This window comes from Berghia stephanieae, chromosome 2, assembly GCF_034508935.2.
Source record: "Berghia stephanieae isolate SIO BIC M18660-M18661 chromosome 2, UCSD_Bste_1.3, whole genome shotgun sequence".
NCBI classification, from domain to species: Eukaryota; Metazoa; Mollusca; class Gastropoda; order Nudibranchia; family Aeolidiidae; genus Berghia; species Berghia stephanieae.
The window spans coordinates 88,746,111-88,761,586 of NC_088361.1; the positions used below are offsets into that span (position 1 = coordinate 88,746,111).

Below are 15,476 nucleotides of genomic sequence, written 5' to 3' on the forward strand. Positions count from 1 at the left end.
AAGAATACTTTGCGATAGAACCGCGTCCAATCCACAGGACAGAAAACAATTGAAGGCTGGTATTCCAAATCGCGTTAGGTTGATTTCTCTACATTTTTTTTAGATATTTCCTCCATGAGATAAATTGAGACGTAATTTTTTTTAAAGCATCAAGTGTTACAAGAATTTCGCTAGATTTGTGTGCATTTGAAGTTTAAATATGATAAAATAATAGACCGGATGAGAAATTTTAGAGGAAATAATCATTAATATCTCAAAATGAGGAAAAACTGAGTTAGTGAGTTTTGGAAAACCACTCTTCAAATACTATTGTAAGTTTCACGCAATTGAAACCGATATAAACTCCGGCTTAAATGAACTTATTCTTTAATAATCCCGCATAAGGACAAAGAGTAGAGTCTTCCATAGCAATGTAAGCTACATAATTGATTTTTTATAAGTTAAAATAAATAGTCCTTCAGAGCCATTAGCAGCAAGAATGTATCCCGGTTTCTAAAGCGTGAAACGGACAATAGCAAATCCATGCTACCCTTTGGATATGACTCTATTCTATCGTAAAGTACTTTTTTTAAAAAAACAGGACAAAAGAATATGTGACAATTTAAAAAATCATATCTTTCATATATATATATATATATATATATATATATATATATATATATATATATATATATATATATATATATATATGAGAATCACTATCAACACAAATTAATAGACATCTTTCACATCCCCTAAGTCTCCTGATTGCATTCGTGTAGGAGTCAAGAGAGCTGATTCTGCAGCTGATTGTGCCATTCATCTCTGTTTTCTGCCTTGCAGATGAGAGTGGGACATTCCATCATTTAATTGTAAATTCTTTGATGTTGTCGACGCAGTTTTCATTTAATAGAGAGGAAGGAGACAATAATAATAATAATAATAATAATAATAATAATAATAATAATAATAATAATATAATAGTAATAATAATAATAATAATAATAATAATAATAATAATAATAATAATAATAATAATAATAATAATAATAATAATAATAATAATAATAATTATAATAATAATAGATGACTTTTTATTCCAGAACTAGTGCACAATTATATACATCATCACATGAAAAGACGACTTATGAAAAAAAAATATGAGAAGAGTAATCAGAGATGGACCGATATAGAAAAGTCACCCTGTGGCTATAACTAGAACAGTCTTTTTTGTTTATCCCTTGCGTGTTTCAAGGGGTTCTCCGCCCAACGTGTACCCAACACGTACAAGCGCAAGTCGTAATCCTAACCGTTTTGAGTTTAAAATCAATATTTGAAATCCTGTCCATTCATAATACCGAATCAATTTTTTTTTTAATTTAAAAAAAAAGAAAATTGAGCTTTTACATAGCTCAATATCCACTGAATGTGCTCAAAGCGCTTTACAAGGGGTCCCTGACCAACAGCAACATAAAACATGTAGGACGAGACATGACGCCCGTTAGGCAATATTACAATTTTTTCGGACATATACAACGCTTTTAATGGCCAGGTACTCATTTTACACCTGAGTACGGTGAGAGAATGTGAATAAAGAGTCTTTTCCAAGGACTAAACTATGCGCCGAGCGAGGTTCGACCCCAGGACCTTCCGATCCGAAAGCGAGTGTCATACCACAAGACCACATAGCCGCACGACTTGGTCAACCACAAAAATGTGATCCACCGTCTCGCAACAATATTACATCGGGGTGAATAGGGAACAAAAGTGTGATGTCACTTAACTGGTTCCAATCCCATTGATGGAAGCGTAAATTGAGCTTTCATATAGAGAAATATCCACTAAACGTGCTCAAAGCGCTTTACAAAGGGTCCCTTGCCAACAGCAACACTTAACATGTAGGACGTGACCTGTTTAAGGTCTATTTTTTTAATATAATTTTTTTGTAAATAGATCTTAAACATGTCACGTCCTACATGTTTAAGGTCTATTTTTTTTTAATATAATTTTTTCTTAAATAGACCTTAAACATGTCACGTCCTACATGTCAAGTGGTGCTGTTGGCAAGGGACCCTTTGTAAATTCATTTTTTGTATATTACTATTTACCGCCCACGGGTTCTAGCTGCTTAGAATTGACAAAATCTATAAATGACTTTTTTTTCCGAGAACTGAGGCACGACTACAACGTTACCGATATAAAGTGGAGAAAATACAATGAAGATGAATCAAAATGGATCACCACAAAGTATGATGTCAAAGAACGGGTTCCATTAACATTAGTAGCATAAAACCATTCTTCCGGAGGACTGGATACATGCCTCGTGTAAATGATCTTCTGGTTTGAGAGTGATGGCATCTTACTTCCTAGTCTAAATATATTATGTTGGTCGTCAATAAAGATCATCTTTCCTCGATCTTTTACGACCCGTTATCCTATCTGCCTATACATCCTGCTACTAAAATAGGTTATGACTCGATACGTATCCTTTTCGTTATTAGTTATCCTAAGGCTTAGTTACATACACACGTTAAAGGATTTTGTAACCATAAAAGTAGAAGGTGCCGCAACTACTTTACCCTAAACGGTGAATGAAATGTATAATACCAACTTTGATGTTTATCTTTTTCAGTGCAAAAAAAAAGATAAATTCTCTACCAAAGCGAAAAGAAATTACCCCCAAGTTTCATATGTAGACTAGATATACATATTGAATTTCCAGCATCTGGTCATCTCGAGATATTACCGTTTTCAGGCATTTGGTCACAAATGGACGGGGTCCAGTCAAAAACAACAAAAATACTTTTCTTAAGAACTAGGGCGCCACAATTACATCATAGGGATTCAGAGACTACCGATTAAAAAGAAAAGAACCGGTAGTGATAATGGGCCGATTCACACGTCTAGTATATATGGATTATAGTGAAATATTACCGGATTCAATCGGCTCAGTATTGATTTCCAGAATTAATGTTATAAATGATAGGAGAGATTACAATTTAAAAGTAATTTATTATCATCGTTAGACAGTTAATCCAAGACCCATTAATACCTGTTACGTCCTCCGCCCAACAAAAATAAAACTTATATATATAGTTGAGCTTTATTTCAATCGGTCGATATTTTGAAGGATTCGTTATCTGGCCAAAAAAATTTTAAGGTTTTTGCTTTTAAATTTAGAGCACGGCAAAATAGTTGTATTTACTTGCAATGACAAAAAAAAATTCATATTTCTTGTCCGGAGGAAGACTAGAGGCTTGTATAATAGGATTCAATAGTCTGATGTCACGTCCGTCCGGCAACGAGCAGCTTGGTTCTAAACAAAGAAAATCTGTACTTTTTATTTTTCATGCTGGCTAGGACTATTTCAAATGTCATGTGATCAGAATGTATAAAAGTCAAAACATGTACAGATTTATAATGTTTTTCTCCTCTGGATACACTGTTATGCTTGTCGGAGAAGTATTTCATCAGGGTGTCCGCCATTGTTCCGATAGTTTGGAACCAGTTACTAAGTTAATATGCGTCAATACGAGGGAAGTGGCGATACGATTTTTGAAGTCTATTCCGAGTCAATACAACATCGGTCAAAAACTAAATTCATTTCAAGATGAAAATTCTGACATTTCTAATTTTATAGAACCTGGTATCTATATTGATTTTATTTTTAAAAACAAGATCAACTTGAATGGAACTTTGATTGCTTTGTAAAATACAAACATAAAGAGCCAACATTTAATTTCCCTTTTGACTTCATATGAATTGCTTTTTCAAATTATTATAAGCTTGTATTATTTTAAGATAATCCTTTCGCCAACTCTCTGTAATTATTTATTTATTCAGGTCGCCATATAAATAATTAAATAAGAATTTTGCCTTGATGTTAAAATAAAATCGCACCTGAAAATATTTATGTAGCATAAACAGACGTTATCCTCAGCAGGGCTGCCAGATGGATATATATATATATATATATATATATATATATATATATATATATTCAAAAAAAATCATTAATAGAAGCATAATTTTCCTTGTGGGATTTTTTGTCAATTTGCCCACGCACATGGCCATTTGGCAGTCTTGATCCTCAGAGAGTCATAATTTAGCAACAAGTGTCAAGCAACATATGTAAAGCAATATAAATTTATTGGAAACCATATGGATTCCCTCAGATCTTTGTAAACGACTCAGCACTTTTTATATTTTTTAAATCTATAAAACCCTGTAACTGGTATGCCTTGATGAGGTCAGGCGCAAAATTTTGCTTTAGGGAAAATAAAAATAGAAAAAAACAGTACGAGAAATTGATTGATATATCATGACGGGCTCTTAGTCTAATTGCGGAACTGATAATCGAACACAATATTATGGGCTTGATTTAACTTGTTCTAATGGAGAATATTTGATATTGGTTTGAGAGTATTTGCATTACATTAATGAACCTTTTACAATTCGGGTCATCAGACCTGCAAAAAAGTGCACGTCGCCTATAACCGATGTATACTTATTTATAGGTCAATAACCCAAATTGTTTTTGGGCTCATTGTTGTAATGGATATACGTGTACTATCAAATCAATGCAAAATATTCTCCATTACAACAATATTAAATAAAGGCCATGATTGCATTCGGTTATCAGATCTGCTTATATGTGCGCCTAGTCTATTATAACCTATAGAATCAAACAGGAAACAAATACAGGTGGCAGTTAATTAAGAGTAACATATGTACTGTGAATTTTAAGAAAAACATTTTTCATAAATATGAATGACATGTATTTAATATTCAGATTTAAATGTGATGATAGTTGATGGCGTCTTTGTATTCAAAAGTTCCCTATAATCTATAAATACGAACCGGAAGCATGGAAGAGAGGTAAAAGCACTATGAATTTAAAGGAAATAACTTGCCTTAAACCGATAAACAAGACTAATAGTGGATGACATCGATGTACTCATGGGTCTCCTATAATCTATAAATACAAACCGGAAACATGAAAGAGTGCTGTTGCTAAAGCACTATGAATTTAAATAAAAACAATTTTGTCATAAACCGATTAACCAAAATTAGTTGATGACGTCTCTGTGCGCACGATTTCCCAATAATTTATAATTACACACCGGAAGCTACGTCTCTTTATTCAAAAGTTCTCTATAATCTATAAACACAAACCGGAAGCACAAAAGAGCGGTATGGTAAAAGCACTAAGAATTTAAATAAATGCAGTTTTGTTATAAAACGTTTAAGCAATACTATAGTCAGATTTTTAATATGTGGCGCGTATTTTTTTCTTCTTTTTCTCAGCTGATCCTCAATGTACAGCTGCAATAGTTTGTATGAACCTCTCAATCAATTTCTCTTAATTCAGAAGTATTTTTTCATGAATTTTAAAACACAGGATGTCGCTTATATACAGCTATAATAAAAGGATCGGAACTCATAGATGATTTACAGTATCAGAATTATGAATTTTTCGCTTATCCATTTTGAAGGAATTCGTTAAAATGGAATGTTCGGCTTATTGAAACTTAAACTATATACATACAGTATATGAAGAAACGAATGGCAATTTATCAGACATTTACATTTTAAAACAATCAATATACATTACTGATGAATAACATTTTTGAGAAATACCGCGTGTTTATGCCAAAGAGGATGACATAAACTTAATGTAGACTGGCCAAAAGTAGAATCTCATTAATTTATGATACAGTGTTTCCACAAATGTGCACACGTGTTCAACAATAATAACAACTAAAACAGAAACAATAACACCTAGAGAAATACTGGACACATCAAAAGGAGAAATGGACGAATACGGAAAGATTTCAAGATTTCGTGGCATCACTCTGTCCAATGAAATGTAGTTTTTCTCCAATTTGAAAAGGTTGAAACAAGCCTTTTCCATGTCTTCCCTTGTTATACCATTTATTGCATCGTCGGTGAGAGTAAAGCTAGTGTTCCTCCTCTCAATCTCTCCCTTTACTTGGACCCAAATGAGCTTGATTATATTGCGCTCACAGTGATATGAGGGAAGTTACGCAACCTCGTGTCAAAACTCCCTGATTAGACAGTCTGATTTGAAGAGTATATTAATGGTGTCTCTTTATTCAAAAATTCTCTGTAATCTATAGATAATATGCGCTTGGCTAAGAAGCTCACAACATTGCCATCCGGAAGTATAACGAACAACACTCAAAACAGAAAAGATGTGTAACCTTGAACGTTTATAGTCTGGTTAATACAGTTTAGTGAGAAGTGGTCTTTAAAATGGATGGCAAAAAAACAATAACAAAGACCCGAGTGACGTCAACTTCGTTCTATCTATAAAAACAAACCGGAAACACAAAAGAGTGGTAAGGTAACAGCACTAATAATTTCGATAAAAACGCTCGTCATAATCCGATTAAGCAATTGGATTCAATAGTCGGATGTCACGCCGCCCGGCAACGGCGGCCATCTTGGTTCTAAACAAAGAAAATCATTAGTTTTTATTCTTCATGTTGGCTAGAACTTTTCATATGCCTTGTGATCAGAATGTGTAAAAGTCAAAAGATTATCAAATTTATGTTTTTTTCCTTCTGGATATGCTTTTATTCTCGCCGGAGAAATATTTCATACGGCGTCCGTCATTGTTCCGAAAGTTTAGAGCCGGTGTTACTAAGTTACCATGCGTCATTAGGAAGGAAGTGACGTCACGACTGTTGAAGCGTATAGTTGACGTTTCTCTTTTCAAACGTACCCTATACTCTATAAATACAAACAGCACGCTTGAAAGAGAGATAAAACCACTGTAAATTTTAATAAAAACACAAATCATAAACCGATTAAGCACAAATAGTTGATGATGTCTTTGTACGAAAGATCTCCCTGTAATCTATAATTGCCACCCGGAAGCAGAAAAGAGTGGAAAGTTAAAAGCACAATGAATTCAAATAAAGACAGTTATATCATAAACAGATTAAGCAACATTTGATGATTTCTCGGTACTCACAATTTCACTCTTTGTAATTGATCGTCTCAAAACGGTATTATGTCAGATTGAACAAGATATACGATTATTTCATCTCTTTGTGTTTATAAAACAAATGGGTTATTTTTATCGTGCCCAATAACACAACGAGCTTGCGAGTATGTGTTATTGCACGATAAAAATGTAACGAGTTTAATAAATACCAAAAAAAAAAATGAAAGAATACGTTTATTCCACCCCTCCAAGTAAGATTATTAGACATTTCGTAACCAAGCTGTACGGTATTAGTACTTCTATCCACAGCTATTTGTATCTTTCTCCATTTGTTTGAATGACAAGTTGACCCAAAAACAAAAACGTTGGATTTGTATTCATGCGCGCTGAAAGACTATTTTCAATCACCAATCAGCTGTCTTTTGCATCTAATTTCACACCACTATAGACCTAATGTACGCAAATATTCTGCAATATATACATACGCATTCAAAGCATTGTTAAACTATTATGTATTTCCTAAGAAATGATAGGGTTTTCCAGTGAAAGGGGTGGAATAAAACGTGTTTCAATGTTAAAATAAATAGAATGTGATATTTCAATTTTTGGTAAGTTATAAGTTTATACCCGTCATCCTCAATAAAACATATACACTTAAACAAGTTTGGTGTTTGTTTTTTGTTTTTTAATAAACTCATTTATTTATTTTTTTAATTATTTTTTTTTTGGTATTAAATCAATCAAACATACTACTGATTTGAAGTGGAGAGTTACAGTCACATTTCTAAAAGCAAACAAGAAAAAGGAGAGTGCCAGTTACAGGCCCCTGTCATAGAGTAATTAGAAAGTCACACAGCCACTGTTGGTTTCCTCTCTGTCTAATCCTTCTAATACTAGGTAGTCAATACCCATTATAATAAACAAAGGACAGGGTGGGATGAGAGAGAGAGAGAGAGAGAGAGAGAGAGAGAGAGAGAGAGATAAAAGGAAGTGGATCTGAAGTGAAATAAGTAAAGAGGGAACAACACACACACACACGCACACACACACACACACACATATATATATATATATATATATATATATATGTATGTGTGTGTGTGTGTGTGTGTGTGTCTAAACCTTCAAAAACGGGCTGTATTGCTGTCAATAGTCATTAGACTAAACAAAGGACAGGCAACGACAGGATGGGAAGAGAGAGACACAGAGAGAGAGAGAGAGAGAGAGAGAGAGAGAGAGAGTGGGGGTGGGAGAGAGAGGGAGAGAGAGATAGAGAGAAAGAAAGAAAGGGAGAGAGAGAGAGAGAGAGAGAGAGAGAGAGAGAGAGATAAAAGAAAGTGGATGTGAAGTGAAAGAAGTAAAGAGGCAACAACACATACACATCCATATATATATATATATATATATATATATATATATATATATATATATATATATATATATATATATATATATATATACTCCTAATACTGCTAACACGGGCCTTATTACTGTCAATAGCCATTGAATTAAACAAAGGACAGGGTGGGAAGAGAGAGAGAGAGAGAGAGAGAGAGAGAGAGAGAGAGAGAGAGAGAGAGGGTGGAGAGAACGAAGGATATATATATATATATATATATATATATATATATATATATATATATATATATATATATATATATAGTATAAATTGTCACATTATATGGCCAAGACGTTCGTTACTGTGGCTTTCGTCCACATCTTCAGTCGGCATAATGTCCGAAGAAAAAAATGTATTCCATTTGTGGTGCTTGTCCTTGCTTCCGTTGTGTAGTGGATATAGATAGAATGCGCTTGGCCAAGGAGTTCACAACATTGCCATCCGGAAGTATAACGGACCAACACACAAACTCTGTGTAACCATTAACTTTTATAGTCTGGTTAATACAGTTTAGTGAGAACAACTCACAAACGCGGATGGCAAAAAGAATAGCAAAGGCCTGAGTGACGTCATCTTCGAACTATTTATATATATACAAGAGGGCCAATCAAATAATATGGATTACCTTGACTATGAAGGAATAATCCGAATTGAATACAATTTTCGGGAAAAGTTGATCGATTTCTCATATTATTACATGGAGCAAATTTTGAACTGTTGATATCACTTTTTACAAACTCACACAATGCGAAAATTCAGCTTTGTCAAACGGAACTTATAGCAAATGGGAGAGGAAAGTAAAAGATGTTGTAAAATCATCCTAGCATTTAAACAGCATAATTTTTGACAATTGGTGACTGGATGAATGAAACATGGCTGTGTCAATATTTTGATTCTGTCAATATGATCCGGAGATGAAATGTCACTTAATAAATGGAGTATCTGTGAATAGCAGACCCCCTCTAGAATAATTAATGTTCTTTACACTGAAGAAATATCACAAAGGAAAGCGTTTTGAAGTAGAAATTAAAGTTTTAAGAGCTTTAGAGGACTGGGTTAAGGCCAAATTAAAGAGAGATGGAAGAAGTATACCACTAGAGACGGAGACACTGTAGAAAAATAAAGTAAGTGTGCAGAATTTCATCGAAACATTCATTTATAATCAGCAAAATATATATTTGATATTTGTATATATGTAAACTATGTATTGTATTTTTCACCTGTGTTCTCACACATACATACATATATATATATATATATATATATATATATATATATATATATATATATATATATGTGAGTGTGTGTGTGTGTGTGTGTATACATACATGTACATAATCAACCGATAACAAGAAAACAAGAACATTCTTTTTCCATTTCCTGGAGATTGTAAAGCATGAAACAGTATGGTAACAGCTGATAAAAATTACACTCCGAATGTTTATTTATATATATATATATAATAATATAATATAATGAACTTATATAGCGCCTAGTTCCAATTTGGAATTGCTCACTGGCGCTTTACATCAGCACATCATGTATGATATACAAATATAGAACTGGCATGTTAAAACCACACAAATTCGATGATAACATAATATATTATAAATAAAATACATACTAAGAGTCCAAATTATATGCCCTACAGAAAAGCTCAGTTTTTAACCGTTTTCTAAAGATAAGTGGATTTTCACTATTTTTAGTTTCAATATTGATGGAGTTCCACAGTCGGGGGGCATGGTGGTCAAAGGATTTCTCATGAAAAACTAACGATTTTGGGGGTTCCCTTAGGATATTTAAATTAGCAGATCTTAAATTTCGACTGGGTTCATAAAGGTGGATAAGTTCCTGAAGGTAAACAGGAGCGGAATTGTTTAAGCAATTGAAAACATGGGTGAGTATTTTAAATTCAATCCTAAACTTTACAGGTAGCCAGTGTAGGTCCTCCAAAATCGGTGTTATATGCTCGCGCTTTTTAGATAACGTTACCAAGCGAGCTGCTTTGTTCTGTATCTTTTGGAGTCGATTAATGACATTATTATCACAACCATAGAGCAAGCTATTGCAATAATCAAGGCGGGTAAGAATCAAAGAGACCACAAGAAGTTTAGTAGTATCAATATCAAGAAGCCTTCTAATAGCACCAATAGATCTAAGGTAAAGATTGCAGGATCTAGTTACATTAGTGACATGGGCAGACATGTTTAATTTGGTATCGAATAAAACTCCTAAGTTTCTCACAGGTTCTTTAGTGATGGGAATTACACAATCAGAAAGATTCAGGTTAAGCGTGGAAAGGTCCACGAGGCCCCGTCTTGTAATTTGCAACACCTCTGTTTTATTTTCATTTAACCTGAGTTTGTTGCAACACATCCAGTCACTAATCTCAGAGATACAATTTTCTATGTCCGTTATAACATTGAGATGATTGTCGATATTAATGGGAAACAGTAATTGGGTGTCGTCTGTGTAAAAATGGTACTTAATAAAATATTTTGAGATGATGTCACCTAATGGTCTGATATAGAGGGTGAATAAAGAGGGTCCCAGAACTGAACCCTGTGGTACACCAAAAGATAGGGGACAAGGAGAAGAGAAGTCATGTCGATTTACAGACACTGATTGAATTCTGTCAGAGAGGTAAGAAGAAAACCAGTCAAGGACAGTACCCCCAAATCCGTATAGTGTCTTAAGTCTGTCAATTAAAAGAGTATGGTCTATTGTGTCAAAAGCAGCACTAAGGTCGAGTAGTATGATAATAACATCATCATTTTTCCGACATAAATGATTTATGATATCATTATGGATTTTAATAAGAGCAGTTTCAGTGCTGTGAAAGGGGCGATAAGCAGACTGAAATTTAGAGAACAAATTGTGTTCATTCAAAAACGTGTTAAGCCTAAAAGCAACAATTTTCTCAATTAGTTTAGACATGAGGGTGAGATTCGAGACTGGTCGATAATTATTTGGGTCTTCTTTGTCAAGGCTAGATTTCTTCAATATGGGAGTGACAATAGCATGTTTAAGATTATTAGATACCTCACCAATAAACAAACTAGCATTTACAATATGAGTAAGAACGGGAACCAAAATATTAGCACAAGAAAGAACAAGCCATGAAGGAATGGGATCTATTGGGCTGGTTGTTTTGGAGCATTGTTTCAGCGCAGACAGTACTTCTGTTTCAGTGGCGGGTTCAAATTCGTCGAATGCTGCTCCGGCTGGAAGTGCATTAGTTTCATTTATTTGTGCTTTCATTGTCTCTTCTTTGTCCAAATTATTCCGAATACCTGATATTTTATCTCTAAAATGTAGAGAGAAAGTATTTGCGGTAGCAATAGGGTCCTCGAAATTATTTGAAGGATGATCCTTCATCAGTTTGTTCAGGGTGGCGAACAGTTCACGTGAGTTTCGTTTGGCACTTGTTATTTTATTTTGAATGTATGTTTTTTTACATGATAGAATTAATTTGTTCCGTTTGTGTTTTAGTCTTAAATAAATTTGATTATGAATTTCTAATTTGGATCGACGCCAAATCCGTTCGGCAGATCTGAGTTGATGTTTTAGTGTTTGTAACTCGTTGCAATACCACTCGGTGTTTGGTCGAAGAATAATTTCTTTCGTGACCGATGGACACAGCTCATCGAACACAGTTTTCAATGAATTATTATATGTGTTTACCATATCGTGAACATTATCACAACTCTTAACAGAGGCGAGTAAGTCCAAAGACCTGATGGATTCTTGAAATGTTTCTTTATTTAGTGATTTTGTTTTCCGGTATGTGATCGTTTTCTTGACGGTTGTTTTGCATTCGATTTTTAGATTTAAAGCAATCAGGTTATGATCTGAAATTGTGCGATCCAAAACGTCAACGTTATTAATTATTTTGTTATCTTTCCTGGAAATTATTAAGTCTAAGATGTGCCCGGCCTTGTGAGTTCCGTCCTTTACATATTGTCTTAAATTGTGACTATCTAAAATATCCTTTAACTTCAAACATTTTGTATCCGTTAGATCGTCCATGTGAACATTAAAATCGCCCAATATAAGAATTTCACCACTGGTTGTGCTAGTTTCTAACGCGAGCGTGTCGATTTCATCATAGAATTGATTATGTGTGAGTTTATTCCTTGTAGATGGAGGAGGTCTATAAATTACAACAACATGGTACTTCTCATTCCTTTCTGATGTTAATGTCATATCTAGAGATTCGAAAGTTTTGTAATTCGATTGCGTCTTGTTTTTCTGTAGCTTAACGGATTCTTTATGAATAACAAAAATCCCTCCTCCTCGACCGGTTTTTCGATGCTGTGCTATGAAACTATATCCTCGTGGAATCAGTTTACTGTCATTGTTTTTAAGCCAACTTTCCGTGATAATAAAAATATCCAAATCCTTCTCAATGATAATATTTTCAATTAAGGCTTCCTTTTTAGTAACGGACCTTGCGTTAATCAAACCAACTTTAAGACATTTATGATTGTGATAATTGTTGTTAGACGATGAGTTGTTTATTTGTATAGGTAGCAAGGAATGTCGTCGTTCAATGGCCTTGTGTTGGAATGACGGTGTGAAGAAACGATTAAATACATTCATGACAACTTTTATCCTTTTCCTTTTCTTTCTTCCACCACTTTTCCCCCGTCTTGTCTTCCTTCCATTTCTATTTTTGTCTATCCTTTCCTTAAACTGTTCACTCGTCATGTTTTGATTCTTTAACACATGTGATGATAATAGTTCATGATAATATAATCGAAAAATATATATATAGTGCCGTTGTTTATAAAACACAATATATGCAATGTTAACCAAATAGCACATACTATGTTTTTTAAACAAACGTCAGTATATATATATATATATATATATATATATATATATATATATATATATATATATATATATATATCATACCACTTACTGAGTGAGACAAAGAGACAAATAGGTGTTGAACAAATATCCGTATTTCACATGTGAAGTAACATAAATAAAACAAATTCATACGCTAATATTTTACGCTTGGTTAATAAGGCAAAGAATGGGTTGCCAAAATCCATCCCACAAAGGCAAGGCGTGTCGTTAGCAGGTATTTATCTGGAAAAAAAAATTGTGCATGAAACAGTGCTAGATAAAGCATAGAGAAAAATCCAAGAAAAAACAATACCGGATTAAAACGTCAACTATGAACTGTGATACCACTAAACCTCAAAGCGACATTTCCCCCAGGGGAAGAATAACAGGAAATCTTATTAAATACTTCCATAACCTGAATCATGTGCTGTCAATGCATTTTTCATGAAATGATGAAATGGGACATGTTTTGTTACCTTTTTCCTCCTTTTATCCTAATTATAATGGTGATATAAAAGTTGTAGAGAATAGAAAGAAATAATGACGTCACTTGTACGCATTTCCGTACTTATGGAAAGTCAACCAAAGTGTTGAGGGTTTATGGAATTCAAGTCCAATGCTCAGCGAGCTTTGCTACGAAATGATGGAATTCCCCTCAGAGTCCAGTCAGAGTTGGGCTTTTCTTCTAAAATAGATCTCATTAAACCAAGCTTATCACCAAAATCTTTTCCATCTAAATACGTCACTTGCGATACAGTTAATGATCCTATTAGCATTACATACGTGACCCATCGTGTCAAAACGGTATCATGTCGAGATGAATCCGATTACGAAATGTGAATTTAGAGAGAAGAAAAAAAATGATGAGGAGTACCCAAGATTTAAAGTGTTACATTTTACTTTGACAGTACTGATTCTTGTCTGCTCCATTACACTTCCTAAGGATTGCTAATCAAGCATGCAAGGAACAGTACCGTCGTAGTAAAACGTAACACTTTATATATATATATATATATATATATATATATATATATATATATATATATGCGTATGTGTGTGTGTCCCGAACGTCTCAAACTGCTTTCATTTGATCAAGATGTCAGAAAATGATATTAAAAGCTAACCTATGGTAAAATTTGAGAAATTAGTTTAGGCCATGTTCATAAATAGTATCCATTGTTTCACCAATTTTTTTAAAAAATGTTTTACGTCAATTCGAGCAAGTCATCTCGACATTAAAGTGAACTTTGAGGCTTAAACTAAATTTATGACTGAGCATTCAAAATATTTTTATTTTGATTTTCATCTCTACTTCTCTCTGTTTCTGCATTTTTAACATCTTTTTTTCCTCAAATAATATATAATGTGTAATGTACAATAGTTATTTTTGTTTTGAGGGAATTTCAGGAACACTTGGTCCATTTTAAGCCTCTATTACTGAAATTAATATGATATGATCATATACGATTCTTTCATCTCTTTGTATTTATTGAACGGGTTATTTTATCGTGCCCAATTACACAACGAGCTTGCAAGTATCTATGTGTTATTGCACGATAAAAATATAACGAGTTTAATAAATACAAAGAAATAAAAGAATACGTTTATTCCACCTCTACAAGTAATATTACTAGATATTCTGTAACCAAATGGTAAGATATTAGTTCTTCTCTTCACCATAATTCGTATTTTTCTCCTTCTGATTGAATGACAATTTGACTCAAAAACAAAAACGTTGGATTTGTATTCATGAGCACCAAAAGATTATTTTAAATTGCCAATCAGCTGTCTTTTACACCTTATTTCACACCAATAAAATGTGCGCAAATATTCTGCAATCGTTGAACAAATGGTTTTCCAATGAGAGGGTGGAATAACACAGTTTTAAACCTGTATGCCAGATAAATCCTTCTCAAAGTGAATGCTTCCGTCACATCTTGTAAACAACGAAGCGTGTTGGAATTCACAAAGACCTGGGTATCCACAATCACAATGCGAAAACAATCAATAGATGAAAGGAAATATTTATTTAAAACTTCATTATGCCCAATGAATGTAGTAAAACATGTTTATTCCTGTCTGTTATGATTAAACTGTAGTAGTGGTTTTGGTATCTGTAAATTCTGATTAAAACATTCAAAAGGTTTGATCAAAATTTCTATAGCATGAATAGCAGTAGCAAACGTGTTTTTAATTATATATTTTAATCATACCATCATGTTATATAATGATCTTTGCAATTCTGTAAAGCTCACTACATTTGTGTGT

The 15,476-nt window shown here is 33.4% G+C and overlaps 1 protein-coding gene across 1 annotated transcript; it reads right to left on the reverse strand.

Moving 5' to 3' along the window:
• Window positions 1-5,626: 5,626 nt before the first annotated feature.
• LOC144964045 (uncharacterized) lies at window positions 5,627-13,061 on the reverse strand. The gene is made up of 2 exons (XM_078897988.1): window positions 11,394-13,061; window positions 5,627-6,001 (listed from the first exon to the last, which is right to left on the reverse strand). Exons 1-2 carry the CDS (start codon window positions 13,059-13,061, stop codon window positions 5,627-5,629), a joined length of 2,043 nt encoding a protein of 680 aa, XP_078754114.1.
• Between the last annotated feature and the right edge of the window lie 2,415 nt (window positions 13,062-15,476).